Genomic DNA, 26,655 nt, shown 5'->3' on the forward strand with positions numbered 1-26,655 from the left:
GGCTCTCAGGGTATCCCTACATTGTTATTATCCTTTTAAAAACTGTTTATCACTGCAAAAGCCTTCTTACAACTGCGTGTCTTACTTTATATAAAAACAGGATAAGGGGGTAGGAGAAATAAGTGAAGGGGATCAAAAGGTACAGACTTGCAGTTATAAAAGTAAGTCCTGAAGTGTAGTGGATAGTGTGATGACTACAGTTAATAATACTGTAACATGTATTTGAAAATTGCTGACAGTGGGTCTTAAAAGTTCTCATCCCAAGGAAAAAAATGTTCTAACTACATATGGTGTCAGATGTTAACAAGACTTAGTGCAGTGGTCATTTCACAATATATACAAATACTGAATCACACTATTGTACACCTGAATGTTACATAGAGTGTTATATGTCTACTATACCTCAATAAAATAAAAACACAGGTTATCTCAAAAAAACAAAACCCCAGAAAGAAAAATCAAGTCAACCTATCCGATATGTTATTTTCTTATAATTACTTTTCATGTGAAATGACTTTTCCTTTTACAGTGATATCTTGCTTTCTAACACATTGGAGAACCTGATAATGACTTTTGAGTGAAGTTTTGGAATCTGTTAGATTATTAGTTCTCATATAACGTCTCTCTGCCTAGTAAAAGCAGGTACAAGACTTTCTCACTTTATTTTTAAATTTTTTTAAAAAGATTTTATTTATTTATTTATTTGACAGAGAGAGACAGTGAGAGAGGGAACACAGAGGGAGTGGGAGAGGGAGAAGCGGGCCTCCCGCCCAGCAGGGAGCCCAATGTGGGGCTTCATCCCAGGACCCTGAGATCATGACCTGAGGCGAAGGCAGATGCTTAATGACTGAGCTACCCAGGTACCCAAGACTTTTTCACTTTAGATGGTGCAAATCCAAAAAATGACTTGGGCAAGTAGAAACAGAATTTAATTTTAATGATTTCTGTAGATAGTGATGAAATGCAAGGAGAACTTTTAATTGAACTGATAATATTTTATTTCTGTATTAACACATGACGTTGCTGATGATGTTACAAGAATGTGGGCGTGTTGCGCACACACACACACACAAACACACACTGGATATTACCATAAAAAAGAATGAAATCTTGCCATTTGCAACAACGGGAATGGATCTTGAGCGTATTATGCTGAGTGAAATAAGTCAGACAAAGAAAGACAAAATCATATGATTCACTCATGTATAGAAACTAAAAGAAGAAGAAAAGGGGCACCTGGGTGGCTCGGTCAGTTGAGCGTCTGCCTTTGACTCAGGTCATGATCCCAGGAGAGCCCTGAATTAGGCTTTCTGCTCAGCAGGGAGCCTGCTTCTCGCTCTCCCTCTACTGTCCCCCTGCTTGTGCTATCTCACTTGCTCTATCAAATAGGTAGATAAAATCTTTAAAAAAGAAAAAAAGAAAGAAAATGGAAAAAAAGGACAAAAAATTTAAAAAAAACCTCTTAAATACAGAGCACAAACTGGTGGTTACCTGAGGGGAGGTGGGTTAAATAAGTACAGGGAATTAAGAGGTATAAAATTCTGGTTATAAAAAGAATAATTTGGGTGCCTCGGTGGCTCAGTGGGTTAAGCCTCTGCCTTCAGCTCGGGTCGTGGTCTCAGGGTCCTGGGATCGAGGCCCACATTAGGCTCTCTGCTCGGTGGGGAGCCTGCTCCCTCCTCTCTCTCTGTCTGCCTCTCTGCCTACTTATGATCTTTCTCTCTGTCAAATAAATAAATAATTGTAAAAAAAAAAAAGAATAATTCATGGAGATGAAAAAAAAAGCACAGCATAGGGAATAGTCAATAATATTGTAATAACATTTCGTGGCAGGTTTTGACTGCATTTATTTGGTCAGTATTGAATGGTGTAGAAAAATTGTCAGCTCCTTACGTTGTACACCTGAAACTAATATAATGCCGGGTGTCGTTTTCATGTCAATGAAAAAAATACAAAAAAGTATAAACCCAATTAACAAATTGCTAAATGATTTGAATGGATGCTTCACCAAAGATGTAAGGATATCAAGTAAATACTAGAGAAAGTAGTCAACATTTGGTCAATAGAAAAATGCAAATGAACCCATAATGTCTAAAATTTACAAGATTAAGGGCGCCTGGGTGGCTCAGTCAATTTTTTTTTAGAGAATTTTAGGTTCACGACAAAATTGAGAGAAAGATAGAGAGATTTCTTATATATTCCCTGCCCTCAGAGATGCACAGCCTTCCCCCTATCGGTATGTTCCACCGCAGTGATACATTGTGAAAGTTGATGAGTCTATATCAGTTTGTCATAATCCCCTAAGTCCATGGTTTACATTAGGGTTTACTCTTCGTTTTGTATCTGTAGATTTTGAAAAATGTATAATGACATAGATCTATCATTATAATGTCATATACAGTATCTTTACTGCTCTGATAATCTTTTATGCTCCACTTATTCCTTTTTCTCCCTAGGGCCCCAACTCCTGGCAATGGCTGGTCATTTTGACTGTCTCCAGGGTTTTGCATTTTCCAGAATGTCATATGTTGGAATCATACCATATGTGGCCTTTTCAGATTGGCCTCTTTCACTTAGAAATATGCATTTCAGGTTCCTCTGTATCTTTTCATGGCTTGATAGTTCATCCTTTTTAGCGCTGAATAATATTCCATTGTCTGAATATACTCCTCTATTTTTTTATCCACTCACTTACTAGAGACATCATGGTTGCTTCGAAGTTTTGCCAGTTATGAGTAGACTGGTGTAAACATCCATGTTAACGTTTTGGTGTGGACATAAGTTTTTAGCTCATCTGGGTAGATACCAAGAGTATGGTTGCTGGCTTGTATGATAAGACTGTATAGTTTTATAAGAAACCACCAAACTCTCTTCCAAGGTGTCCACGCTATTTTGCATTCCCACAAGAATGAACAAGAGTTTCTGTTGTTCCACATCCTTGCCAACATTTGGTGTTGTCTGTGTTCTAGATTTTGGTCATTCTAATAGATTTGTAGTAATGTCTCACTTTATTTATATTTCCCTAATGACATAGTATGGTGAGCATCAAAGTGGCTTGTCATCTGTATATCATCTTTGGTAATATTTGGCTTCTTTTGTTTCTTAAAAGGTTAAACATGCACTGACCATATGACCTCGCCATTCTATTTCTAGGTGTTTAGTTAAGAGAAATTAAAGCATATATTTATACAAAAACCTATACAGAAATGTTCATATCAACTTTGTTGTAATGACCCCAAACTGGAAACAACACAAATATCCACCAGTAGGAGAATGGGTAAACAAATTATGACACATTCAAAGAAAAGGTTACTATTCTCCAATAAAAAGAATGAACCACTGATGCATATGACAAAATGGATTAATCTTAGAATAATTATGCTGAGTGAAAGAAGCCTGACAGAAGAGTTCATACTAGATGATATTGTTTATATAAAATTTTAGAAGATAGAAGCTATAATGACAGAAAGCAACTTAGTGATTGCTTGAGCAGTGGAGATATAGGAGTGGGAAGATTGTGAAGGAAGGATAATAAAGTGCCACAAGGAAACTTTGGGGAGTGATTGATGTTTTCAGATGTTCATGATCTTGTCTGTGATGATGGTTTTACAGATATATATTTTGTGGCACGAAGCTAAAGTTACTTTGGTTCATCCCAGTATTTGAAAATAGAAGTAAGATAGGCCCTAAAGATAAGAGTAAATTCAGTATTTATGCTTTAAGGCAGGAAGTATGGTTAAACATTTACACAGAAGTAAGCCTCATCTTTAGTTCTTTATTGGTGTGTTCACTGGGTCACAGGGAAAATATCATGTTCTTCTGAACAGAATATTATAATTGAACTTCATCCCAGGAGGAGACCTGGGATCCAGATGCAGTGTTGTCAAAGAATGGTGAACAAATCCTCCTGCTGTGTAGGAAAGGATAATGTAGATTTGCTTATAACTCTATAAGTTATAACTCTTGCAAAGTCCCATTTTTAAAAATATATAATTTACTTTGAAGGGAAACAATTATTATTTCTAAGAACTCATTCTTAAATATATTACTCCAAAGAGAGGAAAAGAAGGAATGGTGAGATGGGTGGTCTGATTTCAAGTTTTGTATTTTGGTTGTTTTGTTTTTTTTTTTTAAAGATTTATTCACTTTAAAGAGAGAGAGAGTGTGAGTGAGTGTGCGATGGGGCAGAGGGAGAAAGAAATTTTAGTAGACCCCTTGCCGAGCTCGGAGTCTGACCTGGGCCCTGATCTCACGACTCTGAGATCATGCATGACCTGGGCCAAAACTAAGAGTCAGATGCTCAACTGACTTGTCACCAGGGGCCCCCTGATTTCAAGTGTTTGTATAGGATAGTTATCAGTTTATATGATTTTTATAATTTATTCTAGATGTTCTTCTGCATTTTTTGAGGAAGAGAGATCAGCATTAAAACAGAAACGACAGAAAATAAGGCTCTTACAACAAAGGAAAGTTGCAGATGTTTCCCAATTCAAAGATCTCCCAGATGAAATTCCTTTGCCCCTGGTTATTGGAACCAAAGTTACCGGTAAGTGAACATAACCTCATTACCATTTTGCTCTATAATTTTTTTTTTTGCTCTATAATTTTTCACCAAGATAACTGCTAGATAACCACTAGACAAGTGGCTTTTAAATTTTAAAAACTTAAGCTAGGAATGCCTGAGTGACTCAGTGGTTTAAGCCTCTGCCTTCAGCTCAGGTCATGGTTTCAGGGTTCTGGGATAGAGCCCCACATCAGGCTCTCTGCTTGGCAGGGAGCCTGCTTCCCACCGCCACACCCCGCCTGTCTCTCTGCCTACTTGTGATTTCTGTCTGTCAAATAAATAAATAAAATCTTAAAAAAAAATAATAAAAGCTTAAACTATAGTTCTATAGCAGTGTACTGTAGAAGTTATTATTTCTTCATCTGTGGCATCTGGTTTTTAAGCTGCTTGGGAGAAAGCGTACTGGTTCAAAGCAATGTCTACTACAACGTAAACTAAAGCAAACTGCCACAAAGATGAAACTTAAAATTCACTGGAATAAGCATGGCTAGACATTGTTTGAATTTCTAAAATTTTAAATTGTCCTGTCTTTTGCTTTCACATCATTTCTTTTCTTTTCTAACCAATCTTAAACAGTTAACTCACAAATACCATTGTTTTTGTGCTCTTTGGGTTTAGGGATAGTCCATTTCTAATGACTGAATAGTAATTATTCAGTAGGTAGTTTGCTCAGCATTTTAATTTAAGGGTGTAAATTCTGTCAACTCATAGATGTGAGTCTTTCTGTTCTGTTCAGTTATGATGTGGAAGGAAAAGTACCACCAAAACTTCAAGTGTAAGTTAAGCCTTAATAATTTAGTAAACTAAAATTACAATTTTTGTAACACAGGAAATATAACAAGGTGTTAAGTGAATAGGTAGATTAGTAACTGCACTGAAAGGGATTAAACAGTGGTTGGATTTATCAAAGAATATTTTCTGGGGGCGCCTGGGTGGCTCAGTGGGTTAAGCCGCTGCCTTTGGCTCAGGTTATGATCTCAGGGTCCTGGGATCGAGTCCCGCATCGGGCTCTCTGCTCAGTAGGGAGCCTGCTTCCTCCTCTCTCTCTGCCTGCCTCTCTGCCTGCTTGTGATCTCTGTCTATCAAATAAATAAATAAAATCTTTAAAAAAAAAGTTATAGATGATCTCTCTGTCAATAAAATTAATCTGGGGATGAGATTAGAAATTAAGTGAGGAGGGGCACCTGGGTGGCTCAGCGGGTTAGGGCCTCTGCCTTCCGCTCAGGTCATGATCCCAGGGTCCTGGGATGGAGCCCCACGTCGGGCTCTCTGCTCAACGGAAAGCCTGCTTCCCTCTCTCTCTCTCTCTCTCTGCCTGCCTCTCTGCCTATTTGTGATCTCTCTGTCTGTGCAAATAAATAAATAAAAAATTTAAAAAAAAAAAGAAGAAATTAAGTGAGGAGGAGATTGTAGACTTGAAAAAATACATTAGTTCTAGAACACCATATAGGGGCACCTGGGTGGCTCAGTGGGTTAAGCCTCTGCCTTCGGCTCAGGTCATGATCTCAGTGTCCTGAGATTGAGCCCCGCATCAGACTCTCTGCTCAGTGGGGAGCCTGCTCCTCTCTCCCCCCGCCTGCCTCTCTGCCTACTTATGATCTCTGTTAAATAAATAAATAAAATCTTTAAAAAATAATAATAATAAAAATAAAACACCATATAAACAAGTACAGATATAAAGTCTGTAGTACAACTACAAATCAGAGAAGTGTCCGAATGCATAGAATGACATAAAAGTTAATTGTTTCAGAATTTTAAGCACTGGCAGTTTTATGGAGGGTCTGTAAGTAGGTATTCTCATTGTAATGGAGAATAGGTTGGACAGGATGTATCAAGATATGAGAAAAGGGTGTGCCTGGGTTGCTCAGTTAAGCCTCTGCCTTTGGCTCAGGTCATGATCCTGGAGTCCCAGGTTAAAGCCCCATGTCTGGCTCCCCCCTTGGTGGAGAGTCTGCTTCTCCCTCTGCCCCTTACCCTGCTTGTTGCACTCTCTCTCTCACTTGCTCTCTCAAATAAATAAATAAAATCTTTTAAAAAATATATGAGAAGAGTTTGGGGCACCTGGGTGGCTCAGTCGGTTAAGCATCTGCCTTTGGCTCAGGTCATGCTCTCAGGGTCCTTGGATCAAGCCCACATCAGGCTCACTGCTCAGAGGGGAGTCTGCTTCTCCCTCTCCCTCTGCTCCTCTCCATGCTCATGCACACACACTCTGTCTCTCAAATAAATAAAATCTTTTTTTTCTTTCTTTCTTTTTTTTTTAAGAAAAAACCAACTGAATGGCTCAGTTGGTTAAGCGACTGCCTTCGGCTCGGATTGTGATCCTGGAGTCCTGGGATCTAGTCCCACGGTCTCCCTGCTCAGCAGAGAGTCTGCTTCTCCCCCTGAGCCTCCACTTCTCCTGGTTTCTCTCTCTCTCTCTCAAATAGTTAAAATCTTAAAATAATAATAATAATTTTTTAAAAAAGAATGATTTTTGCATTTTTATTTTAAAAATTTTACTTATTTATTTATTTAGAGAGCACAAGCAGGGAGGAGAGAGAGTAGGTTCCCTGCGATCAGGGAGCCCAACTCAGGGCTCAATCCCAGGACCCTGAGATCATGACATGAGCCAAAGGCAAATGCTTAACAGACTGAGCCACCCATGGCTGAAGAAAAAAAATCCTAGTAATAATATTTTATGACACATGAAAATTATATGAAATTCAAAGACCTCATTATGGAGGAAAGATGGTCTAAATTTAGTTTATAACTGAAACAGAATAATAATAAGAGGAAGCGTGGCAGGGCCAAGAAATCTGCCAGTATTTTTTTGTCTACCAGAAGTAGTTCAGCATACTGTCTAGCGTGCAATACAAAATTATTAAACCTATGTAGGAACACGAACACAGGTTCTATAGTCAGAAAGCCATCAGTAGAATTCGATGCTGAGATGGCTAAGATATTGGAACTAGCAGTGGCTTCAAAATGTTTGTTATGGGGGTGCCTGGGTGGCTCAGTGGGTTAAAGCCTTTGCCTTCCGCTCAGGTCATGATTCCAGGGTCCTGGGATCGAGCCCCACTTTGGGCTCTCTGCTCTGGGGAGAGCCTGCTTCCTCTTCTCTCTCTGCCTGCCTCCCTGCCTACTTGTGATCTCTCTGTCAAAAATAAATAAAATCTTTAAAAAAAAATGTTTGTTATGAACTTAATATAAATGTGGTCATAATTAGTGGAGAAATCTCAGAGATAAAGAGGAATTATTTAGGTATAACAAATTTAGAAGTGAAAAGTATAGTATCTGAAAAGAAAAATTCTTAATGGGCTTCAAAACAGATCAGAAATAGTAAAAGCAAGGGTGAGTGAACCTGAGAATACATCCATAGACATTATCCCACTGTGAGAGCAGCAGACAAAACTGGGAAAAACTGTGGTAGAGCCTCAGAGGCCTCTGGGACAATGTTAAGCAATTTCACAGATGTATAGAGTTCCTAAAAGGAGAGGAGAGACACATGGCACAGGGAAACAAACAGAAGAAGACAAAGGATAAAATATTCCCACATTTAATTTTTTAAAATTAAATTAAAAGGTACAGATCCAAGATATTCTGAACCCAACCCAGATAACCCAGATGTTTGCAAAGCCCCAAGATACCATACAGAAAAACTACAAAGAAAATCTTGAAAGCAGTCATAGAAAAGCAACATATTACATAAGAGGAAAACTTATGAATGGTAGCTGACTTTACATAAAAAAATATGCCAAAAGTAATGCCAAAAGATATTTTTCAGATTGAAGGGAAATGATACCAGATGGAACCTCAGATCTACAGAGAGGAGAAGAAATTTTCTACGGAAAATGGCACATATGTAAAATGGAACAGTCGTGTTGCAAGGTTCTTGAATTTGTTATGAGAGCATACAGTATTGACTGTGAATAGACCATAGTAGGTAAAGATTGGGTATTCTGATCTGTAGAGTATTGAAGTTCAAAACCTTCAGGGTGCATCAGAATTACCTGGAGGGGTGGATGAAACAGATTGCCAGACCCCTTCCTCCCACCTAGTTTCTAATTCAGAAGGTCAGGGGTAGGGCCTGAGAATTTGCATTTTAACAAGATTCCAAGTGATACTGATGCTGCTGGTGTGGGGTTATACTTTGAGAACTAGTAGGAGTTTGTTTGTTTTTTTTCTTTAGAGAGAGAGAGTGAGCAGGGGGAGGGGCAGAGGGAGAAGGACGGAGAGAATCCCAAACAGGCTCCACACCCAGCACAGAGTCGGACAGGGGTTTGAGATCATGACCTGAGCCAAAATCAAGGGTCAGTTGCTTAACCAACTGAGCCACCCAGGCAGGACCTACTTTTTTAAAAAAATGCTAAGAAGCATACCTAGAAAGCCAACAGAGAAGTTAATTTTGAAATTCTAATAAATAAAAGACAATAGGAAAGAAAGTACAGGGGAACAAACACCATGGCATAGATAGAAAATAAACAGCAAGAAGGTAGACTCAAGTGTGGTCCTATTTTCATTCTATTAAATGACAGTGAACTAAGCACTATACTGAAAAAGCAGAGATTATCAGACTAGGTTTAAAAAAAAAAGAAATGCCTGGGATGCATTGATAATTTAAAAGCAAATTGATAATTTAAAAGCAAAATTTAAAAGTGAAAGAGATAGGCATGCAGATATTGACCATAGAGAGCTGAACTGGCTATAATATTAGACAAAATAGATTGCAAGATAAGGAATATTTGATAATGATAAAAAGGTCAATTCAGAAAAATGTAACAATCCTAATATACATTCATTAATAAGTCCTTCATAACAGAACTTTAAAATACTTAAAGCAAAAACTGAGACAACTAAAGGAGGCCATATACAAATCAGCAGTCATAGTTGTAGATTTTAACACCTCTCTACTAGTAACTGAGAAGAGGAAAAGAAACCAGTACAAATACAGAGAACCTGAGAAACACTGTCAATTTTGATGATCCAATTGATATATTTTTTTAAAGATTTTATTTATTTATTTGAGAGAGAGAGAGAGAGGAGGGACAAAGAGACCCTGAGATCTTGAGCTGTGCTGAAGGCAGAAGCTTAACCAACTGAGCCATCCAGGCACCCAGATCCGATTGATATTTTTGAACACTAATCCACAGAACTATAGAATACATATTCCTTACACATGCACATGATTTGTTTGTCAAAATAGACCATCTGGTGGCAATGTCAGTACATTTTAAGAGATTGAAATCACACATAGAATTTCTCTGAACACAGCAGAATTTAATTAGAAAGCAAAACAATAAAATCCTGAAGACACTCAAATATTTGGAAACTAAATGTTCTACTTCTGAATAACTCCTAAATAAAAAGAGGAAGTTCAAGGGAAAATAGCGAATACTTCTAATATAAAAATAATAAAAATACAACATAAAAATTTGTGGGGTGCAGCTAAAGCAGTAGTTACAGGAAAACCTACAGTTTTAAATGCTCATATCAGAAAAAATGCTTATATATTTTTAAAACTGTCTAAATTTGCATTTTAAGAAACTAGAGCAAAAACCCACAGCTAACATCATACCCACAAGGAGCTGTTAAGAGCTTTCCCTCTAAGATAAGAAATAAGACAGGGGTAACCATTATCACCCGCATAGTACTAGAAGTCCCAGCCAGAGCAGTTGGGCAAGAGAAAGAAGTAAAGGCATCCAAATCAGAAAGGAGGAATTAGAATTATCTCTGTTTACAAATGAAATGATTATATCTGGAGAAAACCCTAAAGACTCCACCCCAAAACTATTGCAAGGATATAAAATCAATATTCAAAAATCATTGCATTTCTATATATTTATGTTCAAAATACTTGAATAAGGGGCACCTGGGTGGCTCGGTGGGTTTAGCCTCTGCCTTCGGCTCAGGTCATGATCTCAGGGTCCTGGGATCAAGCCCCACATCGGGCTTTCTACTCAGCAGGGAGTCTGCTTCCCCCTCTTTCTCTGCCTACTTGTGATCTCTCTCTATCTGTCAAATAAATAAAATCTTAAAAAAAAAAAAAAAAAGGGGGCACCTGGGTGGCTCAGTGGGTTAAAGCCTCTGCCTTTGGCTCAGGTCATGTTCCCAGGGTCCTGGGATCAAGCCCCACATCAGGCTCTCTGCTCAGCAGAGAGCCTGCTTCCCTTCCTCTCTCTCTGCCTGCCTCTCTGCCTGCTTGTGATCTCTGTCTGTCAAATAAATAAAATTTAAAAAAAAAATTATTGACGGGATGCCTGGGTGGCTCAGTTGGTTAAGCAGCTGCCTTCAGCTCAGGTCATGGTGCCAGCATCCTGGGATCAAGTCCCACATCGGGCTCCTTGCTCGGCAGGGAGCCTGCTTCTCCCTTTGCCTCTGCTGCTATTCTGCCTGCCTGTGCTCGCTCTCTCTCTCTCTCTCTCTCTCTGGCAAATAAATAAATAAAATCTTTAAAAAAAAAAAAACTTGAATAAGAAAACAATCCCATTAAAAAAAAGAAAAGAAAAAAGAAAAGAATCCCATTTATGATGAGATCAAAAACACTAAAATACTTGGGATTAAATTTAACCAAGGAAGTGAAAAATCAATATGCTGAGAACTATAAGACACCGATGAAAGAAACTGAAGATACAAAAAAGTGGAAAGAAATCTCATACTTATGGATTGGAATACTCAATATTATTAAACTGTCCATACTTCCCAAAGCCATCTATAGACTCAGTGCAGTCCCTGTGAAAATTCCAATGGCGGACGCCTGGGTGGCTCAGTCGGTTAACTGTCTGTCTTCAGCTCAGACATTGATCCTGGGTTCCTGGAATGGAGTCCCAAGTCAGGCTTTCTGCTCAGCAGGGTGTCTGCTTCTCCTTCTCCCTTATCCACTCCCACTGCTTGTGCTCTCTCTCTCTCTCTGGCAAATAAATAAATAAAATCTTTAAAAAAAAATGAGTTCTGCCAGGATTTTTTTTTTTAAAGATTTTATGTATTTATTTGACAGAGAGAAATCACAAGTAGATAGAGAGGCAGGCAGAGAGAGAGAGAAGGAAGCAGGCTCCCAGCTGAGCAGAGAGCCTGATGCGGGACTCGATCCCAGGACCCTGAGATCACGACCTGAGCCGAAGGCAGCGGCTTAACCCACTGAGCCACCCAGGCACCCCAGTTCTGCCAGGATTGATCTGTTGAGGCAGACAGTTGAGGCAGACAGCATTTTTTAATTGAAATTGATATGCTTATTCTAATGTTTATATGGAAATGGAAAGGTTAACCTAACCCAGAAGTGGATCCACACATATGTACAATTGACTTCCTGAAGGCATCAAAGCATCTCAGTGGAAAGGAAGGGCATTCCAGCAATGCTGGAGCAATTAGCTATCTGTATGAACCTTGATACTTCCGTAAACTACACAAAAGGGCGATACCTAAGATGAACCAAAGGGCTAAACATGAAAGCTAAAATTATAAGGCTTCTGGAGCGCCTGGGTGGCTCAGTGGGTTAAAACCTCTGCCTTCGGCTCAGGTCATGATCCCAGCGTCCTGGGATCTAGCCCCACATTGGGCTCTCTGCTCAGCAGGAAGCCTGCTTCCCCCCGTCCCCCACTGCCTGCCTCTCTGCCTACTTGTAATTGCTTTGTCAAATAAATAAATAAAATCTTTAAAAAAAAAAAAAAGAAAGAAAGAAAATAACAAATGATTTTTAGGTATAACTTAAAAACTTTTGCTCACTGAAAACTACCATTAAAATAAATACGCAGGCGACATATTGGGAATAAATATTTCCAAAATGTATATCTGAAAAATGACCTATATCTAGAAAATATAAACTCTATAAGTTAATAATAAAAAGTCTGGTTCAAATAACGAGACAAAACACTTGAATAGACACTTGCAAATAAGCACATAAGAAAATATTCAACATCATCAGTCATCGGAAAAATGTAAATTGAAAGCGCAATGAAGTGCCACTACACACACCCCAGAATGGCTAACGCTGAAACAACTAGTAACACCAAATGTTGTCAAGGGTGTGGAGCTACATTAATTCCTGGGCTTTTTTGGTGGCATTGTGAAATGGTCTACCACTTTGGAAAAAAGTGTAGCGTGTTTTACAAAATTAAATCTATGCCTGCCCTTTGATCCAGCTGTTTTCCTCCAAGGCATTTACTTAAGAGAAGTGAAAACAGCTGTCCACAGAAGGATGGCTACATACTAGAATGTTCACAGCACCTTTGTTCATAATTTTAAAGCCCAAACCTGGAATCGACAACAGGGAAATGGATAGACATAAGATAATATTTTTTAAAATTTTTATTTATTTATTTGACAGAGATCATAAGTAGGCAGAGAAGCAGGTGGAGAGAGAAAGGTAGAAGCAGGCTCCCTGCTGAGCAGAGAGCCTGATGCGGGGCTCGATCCCAGGACCCCGAGATCATGACCTGAGCTGAAGGCAGAGGCCCAACCCACTGAGCCACCCAGGCGCCCCAACATAATATTTTCTTATAATGGAATATAAATTGGCAATTAAGAGAAACTGCTGACTTGTAGATTCACTTCAGACAATATCCTGAGCAAAAGAAGCTGAAAGCTACAGAATGCATATTGTTAGGTTTTCATTTCTATGAAGTTGTAGAATGAGCAAAATTGATTCATGGCAGAAAAATACCAGAGGAGTAGTTGCTGCTGAAGAAGGTATTGATTAGGAAGGAGGAACTTTCTGGAATGATAGGAATACTCCATGACTTGATAAAGGTTTGTTTTACATGGATATTTACCATAACTTACAGAACTATACACTTACATATGTTTCATTGTATGTAAATTTTACCTAGAAAGAAAAGTGCTATAAACAAACAAGATTCCACTTTCCTTACTGCAAAAATTTTTTTAGTAAATAAGTAGTGGTAGACCAAATTTTCCTCAAAAACAATAACAAAATGAATTTTTTTAAAAAGATTTTATTTATTTGACAGAGACACAGCGAGAGAGGGAACACAAGCAGGGGGAGTGGGAGAGGGAGAAGCAGGCTTCCTGCCCAGCAGACAGCCCGGTTCAGGACTTGATCCCAGGATCAGGGATCATGACCTGAGCCAAAGGCAAACGCTTAACAACTGAGCCACACAGGCACCCCAACAAAATGAATTTTAAAAGCATATTGGAGGTTTTGCAGTAAGAGCAGAGCAGGCAGGTAGAAAGTGTCTGGGCTTTGTGAATGGCTCATAGTGCAGAGTGAAAAGCTGAGGAGTTCTGACAAACACCAAGGTGCTCAATGTGATGGGAAGTCTGAGTAGTGGAGGAGTCTTGGGGAAATGTCTAGATAGCACAGTGGAGCACACTGGACAGGAAATTGTTCATTAGATGTCCATTACTCCGAATGACTCTAGAACTAAAACTGTGAGGTCAGGGACTCAGGGTATGAAAAAGATTTTGAAATCATTTGTTTGTTAAGAAATTGTGAGAATCTGAAGTGTCCCAAAGGTAATGTAGTTTGTCTAAGTTGAAGGAGTAAAGGGAAAGAGACCATCACGAAGACAGGAAAGATATGATTTATAGAAATAAATAGAGTTAAGATTTGACAGTTTTGGGGTGCCTGGGTAGCTCAGTCGTTAAGCATCTACCTTCGGCTAAGGTCATGATCTCAGGATCTTGGGATCAAGCCCCGCATGGGGCTCTCTACTCGGTGGGGAGTCTGCTTCTCCTTCTCCCACTTCCTGTGCTTGTGTTCCCTTTCTTGCTATGTCTCTCTCTGTCAAAATAAATCAAATCTTTAAAACAAATAAAAAATAAAAAATAAATAAAAGAGAAGTTTTGACAGTTTCTTGTTAACCCAGACTCTGAGTGGTAGCCCATACCTGAGGCTCTGACCCATAATCTTTAAAGCTGTCCTTTGATGTCTGTAATAAAATTGCTTTCTAGACTTTCGGGGTGCAATTAGGTGTACTCACCACATTACCAGCAAACCATCTGCTGTGCTTAAAGAACTGCATCTTGGGGCCCCTGGGTGGCTCATTCGGTTGAGCATCTGCCTTTGGCTCAAGTCATGATCCCAGGGTGCTGGGATCAAGCCCAGCATTGGTCTCCCTGCTCAGTGGGGAGTCTGCTTCTCCTTCTGGCCCTCCCCCCATTCATGCATGCACTTGCTCTCTCTCTTTTGAAGATTTTATTTGATAGAGAGAAATGAAGGACAGAGGGAGAAGCAGAGTCCCTGCTGAGTAGGGAGCCCAATGCAAGGCTCCATCTTGGGACTCCAAAATCATGACCTGAGCCGAAGGCAGATCCTTAACCAACTGATACCCAGGCACCCCTCTCTTAAATAAATAAATAAAATCTTTGAAAAAAAAAGAAGAGGAAGAAGAACTGCATCTTTTTCTTGCATTGTGCATTTGGCCTTATAAACATCCAATGTAACAGAGTGGCCATGTAATTTATCACCCAAGTGGGTATACTTCTGAATGTGAGAGGAGGTACTGTTAATAACTGAACTGGGATAACAGGTGTAAATGAACATTGTCCTGGGTTAACCAGCTAATGGGGTCACTCTCCTTAAAGATGTATTGGAAAATTTTTTTCTTATTATTAAATGATCTCAGAAGCCATAGGATAATGCTGGTAACCACAATAACATGTTTTTTCTTATTTTCCTGAACTTGGCATTCTGACCTAGAATCTACTTTTTCCTGAGTGATCATGTATACTAACATAGGTTGCTGCTCTTGTTTTTGGTGATTTTTTAGCTTTGCATTGTCAGCACAGTGATCCCATATGAAAATGACTGTCGGGACGCCTGGGTGGCTCAGTTGGTTGGACGACTGCCTTCGGCTCAGGTCATGATCCTGGAGTCCCGGGATCGAGTCCCGCATCAGACTCCCAGCTCCATGGGGAGTCTGCTTCTCTCTCTGACCTTGTCCTCGTTCATGCTCTCTCTCACTGTCTCTCTCTCAAGTAAATAAATAAAATCTTTAAAAAAAAAAAAAAAATCTTTAGAAAATGACTGTCAAAGGGCCCCCTGGGTGGCTCAGTGGGTGCCACTCTTGGTTTCGGCTCAGGCCATGATCTCATGGTGGTGGGATCAAGCCCCACTTTGGGCTGTGTACTCAGTGCAGAGTCTGCTGAGATTCTCTCTCGCTCGGGTGTGTGTGCTCTTTCTCTAAAATAAATAAATCTTTTAAAAAAAGAGAGAGAGAGAAAGAAATCACTGTTAAGGAGAGCGCTGCATTAGAGACAAAGGAGTTTAAACCAAAATATATTTTAGTTTTTCAGCCACTTAAGTAAAACTAAATAGAAGCTAGTCATCACTTGAACAAATAGATATTCCTGTTATAGTAGCGGAACCTGACTTGCACTTCAGATATAGATCTGTGGAAGAGGGGCGTAAATGTCCTCTGCAGGGGCATCTAGTGGCTCAGTCAGTCAAGCATCTGCCTTGGTCTCAAGTCATGATCCTGCAGTCCTGGGATCAAGCCCCGCATCAGGCTCCTTGCTGAGCAGGGACCCTGCTTCTCCCTCTGCTCCCCTCCTTGCTTGGGCACTTGCACTCACACACACTCTCTCTCTCTCTCTCTGACAGATAAATAGTAAAATCTTAAAAAGAAAAAGTTACTGAGACTTGTTTTATAGCCTAGCAGATGGTCTGTCTTACAGAATGTCCCATGTGTGTTTCAGAGGATTGTTTCAGTGTTGGATCAAGTGTTCCATATATGTGAGTTAGACATATGGTTGAGAGTATTGTTTATACCTTCTGTACTGCCCTCTGACCTTCCTTGTTTCTGATGAGATTGTCTCTGATGAGATGTACCTGTTAATATTGTTGATGTTCTGTATGTGATGTCATTTTTCTCTTGATGCTTTCAGTATTCTCTCTCTGTCCTTAGACTTTGGAAATTTCACTATGATGTTTTAGGTGTGATGCTCTTTGTATTTCATTGAGCTCTTTGAATGTTCAGTGAGCTTCTTGGCTTGGTAGATTAATTTTTTTTTTTATTTTTATTTTTTAAAGATTTTTTATTTATTTATTTGACAGACAGAGATCACAAGTAGGCAGAGGCAGGCAGAGAGAGAGAGGAGGAAGTAGGCTCCCCACTGAGCAGAGAGCCCAATGTGGGGCTCGATCCCAGGACTCTGGGCTCATGACCTGAGCTGAAGGCCTTTGCTTTTGCCACCGAGGTGCCCCAGTAGATTAATTTTTTAATCGAATATGGGAAATTTTTTGCCATTGGTTCTTCAGTTATTTTTTCTGCTTTCTGCCTTTTGGGACTTTCATTACAAATATGTTTGAAGCTTGATATCTTTCTGTAGGTGTCTGAAGCTCTGTTCTTTTTCTTCCAATCTTTTTTCTCTCTGTTCTTTGGATTGAATAATTTCTCTTGGTCTCTGATTAATAGATCATAATCCAGACTTCTACAATACATTATTTGAAACCAAATTCAGTGATTCTTCTACTATCTCAAATTTCCTCTTTATATCTAGAGTTCTCATCTGATTCTTTTCTAGGTTCTATTTGTCCAGATATCCTATCAAGTATTGCCATCTTTCTTTTAATTCTTTGAACATATTTATAGTATCTACTTTTTTTATATAGTATCTACTTTTTTTTTTTTAAGATTTTATTTATTTATTTGACAAAGAGAGAGATCACAAGTAGGCAAAACAGAGAGAGAGAAAGGAGGAAGCAGGCTCCCTGCCAAGTGGAGAGCCCAATGCGGGACTCGATTCCAGGACCCTGAGATCATGACCTGAGCCAAAGGCAGAGGCTTAACCCATTGAGCCACCCAGGCACCCTAGTATCTACTTTTGAAGTCTTTGCTAAATCTATCATTTCTGTCAATTTCTACCTAATACCCCTTTTATCCTGATTAAGAATCCTGCTTTTTTATTTCATTACATGTCTAATAATTTTTGGTAGGAAACGACATTTTAGGGACACCTGCATGATTCACTTGGTTAAGCAGCTGCCTTTGGCTCACATCATGATCCCAGGGTACTGGGATCGAGCCCCACATCAGGCTCCCTGCTCAGTGGAGAGCCTGCTTCTCCCTCTTCCTCTGCCTGATGCTCTGTCTACTTGTGCTCTCTCTCTCTATCCCTCTGTCAAATAAAATCTTTTTTTAAAAGATTTATTTATTTATTTGACAGATTACAAGGCAGAGAGAGAGAGGAAGGGAAGCATGCTCCCCGCTGAGCAGAGAGCCTGATAAAAATAAAATCTTTAAAAAGAAAAACTTGACATTTTAGATAATGATCGTAGTAACACTGCCTTCTAATTTTTTGATAGTTGTGTTTGCTTTCATAACTTGTCTTGTGTAACTGCTGATATTCTCTGGTCAGGTTTTTTATTCTTATATTTTTAAGCTTGGCTTCCTAGGAGTTGCATCTGTGTCCATAGAACTTAGTGACCAACCAGTGACTTGGGCAGAGGTTGTACACAAGCATCTTAATAAGAAAGGCCTCAGATCGATCCATATATGCGTTGGGATACAAAGTTGCTGTCAGTTTTCAAGTGAACCTTAGCTTTTACTTTTTACCAGGCTTGCTAACATCTTCTCTACCCATTCACATAGTTTTCCAGTGAGCTAGGGACTTATGGAGAGCTTTTGGCCTTTTATGGCTCTTTAGTTTCTAGGATCTCCCTGTTCTGTCACTCACCTCAGCCAGAACTATACCTTGGGCTTACAGAACTGTGAGCTTCTCTTACTCTCTCCTGGTCAAGTTTACCACTTTTAACTGGCAGGGTTACAGGTATTACCCATTGGTCCGCATTGAGTTTGCCCTCTCTGGCAGTCACAGCCATTCACTAGTAAAATGATTCCTACCAACCAAGGGAGTGGTGATGGTGAGGATGTGAAAAGCCACAGGCAGAAAGGCCACTGACTTCCCCTGTCCTTACCTGAAGCTTTAGCAACTTTTTAACAATAAGCATTTCTTTTTTTTTTTTTCCTTTCAAGATGTATTTGTTTCTTTGAGAGATAGCATGAGGGGAGGGCAGAGGGAGAGGGAGAGAAGCAGACTCTGTGCTGAGCATGGAGCCTGACACAGCAGGACTTGATCCCATAACCGCGAGACCATGACCAGAGCCAAATTCAAGAGTTGGATACCCAACCAACTAAGCCACCCAGACGCCCTAACAGTAAATGTTATGTAATTGGGGTTTTTTTTTTCCACTTTATTTTTTCAGTGTTCCAAAATTCATTGTTAATGCACCACCCGCAGTACTCCATGCAGTACATGCCCTCCATAATACCCACCACCAGGCTCACCCAACCCCCAACCCCCTCCCCTCCAAAACCCTCGGTTTCCATAATTGTTTTTTGCATTTGGTCCATTTCCAGAACCCTGCAGTGGTTGTCTTCGACAGTCACAGCCGAGGTGCAGTACACCACCTCTGCTAGTATGAGAACAGTGGGAGCACTCCTGAAATTCAAGGTCCCAGATGCCAACCTTGCAGGCAGGCCTTTCTGAGGATCCCAGTCTGAGGCATGGTGTATTAATCTTTTCTGAACATCATCCTGGTCTTTTTTGGTAGTTGAACTGTTCCTAGTGTTTCACTTGAGTATAATAATCAAAGTTCTTCTGTTGACTTTTTTTTTCTTCAATTTCAGGTTTAAAGCAATGATTTAAAAGTATTTTACCCTTACGTACCCATGTGGCTTTAAATCTTTAAAAATAAAATTTCCCCTGATATATGATTTCATTCATACATCAAATTAGCGATCATCATTTTTTAAAATTTGTTTTTATTTATTTAAGATTTTATTTATTTATTTGAGAGAGAGTGAGCACAGGAGAAAGCATGAATGGGGGACAGGCCAGAGGCAGAGGGAGGAACAAATTTCCAGTTGGGCAGGGAGTTTGACATGGGGGGCTTGACCCCAAGACCCTGGGATCATGACCTGAGCTGAAGGCAGACACTTAACTGACTGAGCCACCCAGGCACCCGATCATCATTTTTTTTTTAAGATTTTATTTATTTATTTGACAGCACAGGCAGGGGGAGCGGCAGCCAGAGGGAGAGAGAGAAGCAGACTCCCCTCTGAGCAGGGAGCCCAACTCGGGACTCTATCCCAGGACCCTGGGGTCATGACCTGAGCCAAAGGCAGATTCTTTTCTTTTTTTTTTTTTAAGATTTTTGTTTATTTATTTTGAGAGAGAGAGAGACAGAGTGAGAGAGAGCATGAGAGGGGAGTTCAGAGGGAAAAGCAGACTCACCATGGAGCTGGGAGCCCGACGTGGGACTCAATCCCAGAACTCTGGGACCATGACCTGAGCTGGAGGCAGTTGTTTAACCAACTGAGTCACTTAGGCACCCTGTGATCATCATTTGTGGTTGCAGTTTGAAAATTTTGTAGTTTCTCTAAACCTAAAATGAAGTACATGTGTTTTTTGAAATTAGAATAAACAATAATACTATACTTTCTACTTTTTTTTTTTTTAAGATTTTATTTATTTGTCTGAGTGAGAGACAGCATGAGCAAGGAGAAGGTTAGAGGGAGACCCAGACTCCCCATAGAGCTGGGAGCCTGATGCAGGACTCGATCCCAGAACTCCAGGATCATAACCTGAGCTGAAGGCAGTCGCTTAACCAACTGAGCCATCCAGGCGCCCTCTTTCTACATTTTAAATTACATGATTGGAGCAGTCTTACATTTGACAGTTTGTTGTGTCTTCCAAATATCTTAATACCTTTTTGTTTCTTTTCCCAGCTCGATTACGTGGTGTTCACGATGGTCTCTTCACTGGACAGATAGATGCTGTGGATACTTTTAATGCTACTTACAGAGTAACTTTTGATAGGGCAGGGCTTGGAACCCATACCATCCCTGACTATGAAGTTCTTGTAAGTATTTAATAATACGCTTGTGTCTTCTGCCTATTAAATATGTTATTTGAGATGCCTGTCTGGCTCAGTTGGTAGAGCACATGACTCTTGATCTTGGGCTTATGAGTTCGAGCTCCCCGCTGGGTGTGGAAATTACTTTGAAAATTAAAAAAAAATTTTTTTTTTTAAGATTTTATTTATTTGAGAGAGAGAGAGAGCACAAGCATGAGGAGCAGTAGGCAGAGGGAGAAGCAGGGTCCCCACTGAACAGGAAGCCTGATGCAGGGCTTGATCCCAAGACTCGGGGATCATGACCTGAGCAGAAGGCAGACACTTAACTGACTGCAAACAAGCCAGATGCCTCAAAAATGTAAAAAATCTTAAAGCTGTGTTATATAGAATTTTCTATGGACTGTATTTTGTGATAGATTCTAGACTTCGGGTCATGGAGGAAGATCCTTAGGCGTTGACAGTCCTGCCTACTAGGCCCCTGGACCAGAACTCTACTCAAGTCTTCAACATTGTCTAGAAGTGAACATCCCTCCGCTGTACCTTACCCACACAGCATTTTAGTGTGACAGAGCCGATCCCTCCTCCTTCAATAACCTTGGAAAATAAGCTGCATGACACTTCTATTCCAAAGCTTTGTTGTTAAAGTTTGGTCGTCTCACAAAATGATTTTAAAAGTATGAAGTAGGGCGCCTGGGTGGCTCAGTGGGTTAAGCCTCTGCCTTCAGCTCAGGTCATGGTCTCAGGGTCCTGGGATCGAGCCCCACATCAGGCTCTCTGCTCAGCAGGGAGCCTGCTTCCTCCTCTCTCTCTGCCTACCGCTCTCCCTACTTGCGATCTCTCTCTCTCTCTCTGTGTCAAATAAATAAAATCTTAATAAAAAAAAATAAATAAAAATAAAAGTATGAAGTAACATCTTGTACGTTAGGATTTGTTCTGTTTCATCCTCAGAATTATACAGGATGGCTTTTAATTACCCTCACTTTTTTCATGATGAAACTTAAGGCATAGTACATTAAGTAATTTATTCAAGGCTCTAGAGCTGGTAGAGATAGGCTGAGACCAGAATCCGAATCCTTTGAATTTTTGAATCAGTCCTTTAAACTACTAGGCCATTATTTCCCAATCATGTTTGATTTAGCAAAGTCATAAGAGTTATGCACCTTTCTAATAAGTCAAAATAACTTTAAGAACCAAACAACTCTGGGCGCCTGGGTGGCTCAGTGGGTTAAGCCGCTGCCTTCAGCTCAGGTCATGATCCCAGGGTCCTGGGATCGAGTCCCGCGTCGGGCTCTCTGCTCAGCGGGGAGCCTGCTTCCCTCTCTCTCTCTCTCTGCCTGCCTCTCTGTCTACTTGTAATCTCTGTCTGTCAAATAAACAAATAAAATCTTTAAAAAAAAAAAAAAAGAACCAAACAACTCTGCAGTGTAATAAAGTTTTTAAAAAGTTGAATAATTAACTTTTTTTTTAAGATTTTAAAGTAATCTCTACACCCAATGTAGGGGTTGAATTTACAACCCTAGATCAAGAGTTGCAAACTGTACTTACTGAGCTGGCCGAGAGCTTTAATAACAAACTTTTTATTTTTTAAAGATTTTTATTTATTTATTCGACAGAGAGCACAAGCAGGGGGAGCAGCAAAGAGAGAGGGAGAAGCAGGCTGTTGAGCAAGGAGCCTGACGTGGGGCTCAATCCCAGAACCCTGGGATTATGAACTGAGCCGAAGGCAGATGCTTAACTGACTGAGCCACCCAGGTGCCCCAGTAATGAACTTTTTATAATAGAATTGTTTGCCACTAAGAATTATGGAAATAAAATTGTTCACTTGTCACCTCCCTTTTTAAATTTCTTTGTTGTAAACTTGATTTTTAAAAATCAAGTTATGACCTTACAACTGAAAATCAAAATTTCTTGGGACACCTGGGTTGCTCAGGTCATGAGGGTCCCAGGATCGAGCCCTACATCAGGCTCCCTGCTCAGCAGGGAGTTTGCTTCTCCCTCTGCCACCACTCCCCCTGCTTGTCCTCTCTCTCTCTGCCAAATAAATATATAAAATACTTTTGAAAAGTCATAATTTCTTTATCTTCTTAGTGCAAATATAGAAGAATCTTCTTTTTCTGATGCATACTTTTTAAAAATTAATACTGTTTATTGTGAGGCTTTCCTCAAACATACTTTTTAGAGAGGAGAAATAGGAGAGAAAGAAAATTTGGACTACATCTGTAGAGCTAAGTACACCAACCTTAAGTATTTTTCCATAAAGGATGCAATCTTTCAACCACCCCTTTCAAAAAAGGAAAATTGCATTTCCAGCTCATTAATGTAATTTGCTTTATGAGATCACCCAAGTATTTCTCCCCGGCCGGTAAGTAAGAGTGGATTGGGAGTACACTAGGTAATACTGAGCCAGCCTTTAGCACACAGGAAGCACCAGTGGTCAGTTTTATATTTGTTTAATATTTCATTTCCTAACTGTTTGGATCCAGTGGTCTTTTTCTTTTCTTAATTCTTCTGTTTTGTGAGTTTAGCCTTTTGATAGCAAAGTAGTATTTTCATTCTCTGACTTATGTTTTAGGCCTTTGACCTTTGTAAGATCGTAGATTCTGTGGTGAATATCTCCAGGTGCAATGTCATGTTTATAAAGCTGAGATGGTCGGTAAAGTTCTTCAAGACCTGTGCACTTTTCTCTTTTCTCAAAGAGTAATGAGCCTCATGAGACGATGCCAATTGCTGCCTTTGGACAAAAACAGCGGCCTTCTCGATTCTTTATGACTCCACCACGATTACATTATACTCCTCCTCTCCAGTCACCGATTACGGTAAATAATATTTTTTAAATGTCGTCAATAATTTAAAGTATTATTATGAGTGTGAGTTATGTTTTTATGAAATACACATCTATTACAGCAACTTCAGGAGGTAGCTACATTATTATAAGTTGTCAGTTATTATATAAGTAAATAGTTGCTTCAACTCTGGAAATATTTGTAAGATTTTTAATGTAATATTATAATTTGATTTATTTTTTATCTAAAAATAAAATGCTTTCTTTTGAACAGTCAGTGGTTAAATGATTCCCTTTTATTCCCATAGGATAATGATCCTTTACTAGGACAGTCGCCTTGGAGAAGTAAGATTTCTGGCTCTGACACTGAAACGTTAGGTGGTTTTCCAGTAGAATTCCTTATCCAAGTGGTAAGAATTGCTCTGAGTATCTTGGCTTGTTTATGAAAAAAACTGAACAGCTTTTGTGTTAATTAAAATAGAAAATCTTTCTATGACCAAATATTTTTACTTTTTCTTTTTTTTTTTTTTTTTTAACCATTGTGTTGGTTTTAAGAACACTGTTATTTCCAAGCAGCATCTTTTTCTGCCCATGGGTCCTGTCCTCATGCTTTAATAAATACACACACATACACACACACACACAAATTGTTCTTTCCAGCAAAGCTTGAAAATAAAAGTCAGGGCACCTGCATGGCTCAGTTGGTTGAATGTCTGACTCTTGATTTCAGCTCAGTTTATGATCTCAGGGTTCTGAGAACAAGCCCTACATCAGGCTCTGCACTTAGTGGAGAGTCTGCTGGAGATTCTCTTTCCCTCTGCTCTTCCCATTCGTTCATGCTCTCTCTCTCTAACAAATTAATTAATTAATTAACTAATAATACTATCAATAAAAATAAAGTAACCTTAAGGAAGTGAAAGTTGTAACACTCAAAAAAGACTTAGAGGCTTTTTTGTTGAGCTCTTCTTGGGTTTGGTTCTTATTTTGCTGTGTTAAGGACTCTAACGTTATAGCATATGCTCTGTCAAACCTGAGTGGTTGGCTGTTAATAACTTGTGTAAGTATAAAGGCCTTTATTAGGGACCTCAGTGCGTGCTGCAGTTATCAGTCAACTGAGCAGTTACAATGCGTTGACTGGCTGACTAGTGGTAGACACTGAGAAATATAAGCATCACCTGAAACAAGTGTAGAATTATTATGTAGAACAATATTCCTGAATAGACTGGAAGAGAATGAGAATAGAATGAGCTGTTCACTTTGAAAATTAGATTAAATCAGTCATTTACTTTGAATCATAGTCTAATAATGTTTGATTTCTTTTCCTTTTTTTTTTTTTAGATTTTATTTATTTACTTATTTGAAAGAGAGAGAGAGAGAGAGATCACAAGTAGGCAGAACGGCAGGCAGAGGGGGAGGGAAAAGCAGATTCCCTGCTGAGCAGGGAACCCGATTTGGGGCTCGATCCCAGGACCGTGAGATCCTGACCTGAGCCGAAGGCAGACCGTTAACCAACTGAGCCACCCAGGCGCCCTTCTTTTCCTTTTCTGAGAAGAAAAACTACATTTGCTTGGGGTAGAGCATAAATAAAAAGATTGGTAACATAATCCATTAAAATATTCAGTGTTAAACCACTTGCCATTGATGTTGTTTTAAGGAAACGTGTTATGATTTAATTGCATATGTATAGCATTTTGTATTCCTTGATCATATGTTGTTGGTTATCCTCGCAGTGCTTTCTTTTGCCTTTTGGCTTCCAAAGGTAGATAAGATATTTTTATATGAAAAGTTAAAGGGTGGGGTGTGTGGGTGGCTCAGTGGGTTAAACCTCTGCCTTTGGCTCAGGTCATGATCTCAGGGTGGTGGGATCCAGCCAGCATCAGGCTCTCTGCTCAGCGGGGAGCCTATTTCCCCATCTCTCTCTGCAGGCTGTGCTGCCTATTTGTGATCTCTGTCTGTCAAGTAAATAAATTCTTAACAACAACAAAAAAAAGGTTGAAATTATGAACAGAGCCAAGCCTTATCCTCTTCACAAAGAGGACACTTGTTTTTTAAAGAAATTCTTTAAGTAATAGATGTAAAAACAAAGCTCATATGACCTATTTGGTTGTGTGTCTATGTGCACACACACGTGAGAGCGAGGGAGAGAGGGAGAGACGCCAGCAGAGGGAGCCGGAAGCTGAGCACTACTGCAGTACCTCGGAAGTACTGGTGTTTTTCTTGATGTTAAAATACTTGGGTTCAGTGCTTTTTTAACATCAAAAACTAGGTATGAAGAAGCCTAATTAAAATACTACTTTATGGGGCGCCTCGTGGCTCAGTGGGTTAAAGCCTCTGCCTTGGGCTCAGGTCATGATCCCAGGGTCTTGGGATCGAGCCCTGTATTGGGCTCTCTGCTCGGCAGGGAGCCTGCTTCTTCCTCTCTCTCTCTCTGCCTGCCTCTCTGCCTACTTGTAATCTCTGTCTGTCAAATTAATTAATTAATTTTTAAAAAAACACTATTAAAAAACAAAAAACACCCCACTACTTTATTTTAAGCTCTCGAAGAGATAAAAATAAAAGTTCATATACCTGTCTTTTATAATATGTAAGGTTTTATGACACTCCAGTTGCTCTTGTTAACCCAGGCGTGGGGCATATCTTTCTAACTAGGCCCTCTGCCTATATCAACTGAGGCCAATTTTTAGTTTTTTTTATTATTGAAAATTTAAGCACATAAAAGCAGACAGAATTGTTTGCTGCTCCTCTGTGTACCTATCATGGAGCTAGAACCGGTCTCAGCAACTCCTGACCAGTCCTGGTTCATCTATACTTCCACCTACTTGCTCCCTCTTGCATTATTTGGAAGCAAAGACCAGACACTGTATCATTTATATGTAAATATTTTGTTATGTATCTCTAAGAGATAAGGGCTTTTATTTCTTTTCTTTTTCTTTTTTTTTTTTTTTTTTTAACATAACTAAGGGACACCTGGCTGGCCCAGTCAGGGGAGCATTCCACTAGATCTTCTGTTGTGAATTTAAGCTACACATTGGGTGTAGAGATTACTTTAAAAAAAGGAAAAGAAGGGGCGCCTGGGTGGCTCAGTGGGTTAAGCCGCTGCCTTCGGCTCAGGTCATGATCTCAGGGTCCTGGGATCGAGTCCCACATCGGGCTCTCTGCTCAGCAGGGTGCCTGCTTCCTCCTCTCTCTCTGCCTGCCTCTCTGCCTACTTGTGATCTCTCTCTGTCAAATAAATAAAATCTTTAAAAAAAAAAAAAAAGGGAAAAGAATGGAGGTGTACCTGGATGGCTCAGTGGGTTGAAGCCTCTGCCTTTGGCTCAGGTCATGATCTCAGGGTCCTGGGATCCAGCCCCCCGCATCTGACTCTGCTCAGCAGGGAGCCTGCTTCCCTTCCTCTCTCTGCCTGCCTCTTTGCCTACTTGTGATCTGTCAAATAAATAAAATCTTTAAAAAAAAAAAATCTTTTTTGGTTAGCCAGTCAGATTTTTATTTTTTAAAATGTGCTGTATTTATTTA

The 26,655-nt window shown here is 39.7% G+C and overlaps 1 protein-coding gene across 3 annotated transcripts in view; it reads left to right on the forward strand.

Moving 5' to 3' along the window:
- LIN9 (lin-9 DREAM MuvB core complex component) overlaps nucleotides 1-26,655 on the forward strand; it is a 76,102-nt gene that overhangs the window by 33,345 nt on the left and 16,102 nt on the right. For all 3 annotated transcript variants that reach the window (XM_032318562.1, XM_032318563.1, XM_032318561.1), the window contains 4 exons: nucleotides 4,389-4,546; nucleotides 20,230-20,363; nucleotides 23,054-23,173; nucleotides 23,448-23,549. In XM_032318562.1, the coding sequence (XP_032174453.1) occupies nucleotides 4,389-4,546; nucleotides 20,230-20,363; nucleotides 23,054-23,173; nucleotides 23,448-23,549 (514 nt within the window). The remainder of the gene's footprint in view (nucleotides 1-4,388; nucleotides 4,547-20,229; nucleotides 20,364-23,053; nucleotides 23,174-23,447; nucleotides 23,550-26,655) is intronic.

This window comes from Mustela erminea, chromosome 17 (genome assembly GCF_009829155.1).
Source record: "Mustela erminea isolate mMusErm1 chromosome 17, mMusErm1.Pri, whole genome shotgun sequence".
NCBI classification, from domain to species: domain Eukaryota; kingdom Metazoa; phylum Chordata; class Mammalia; order Carnivora; family Mustelidae; genus Mustela; species Mustela erminea.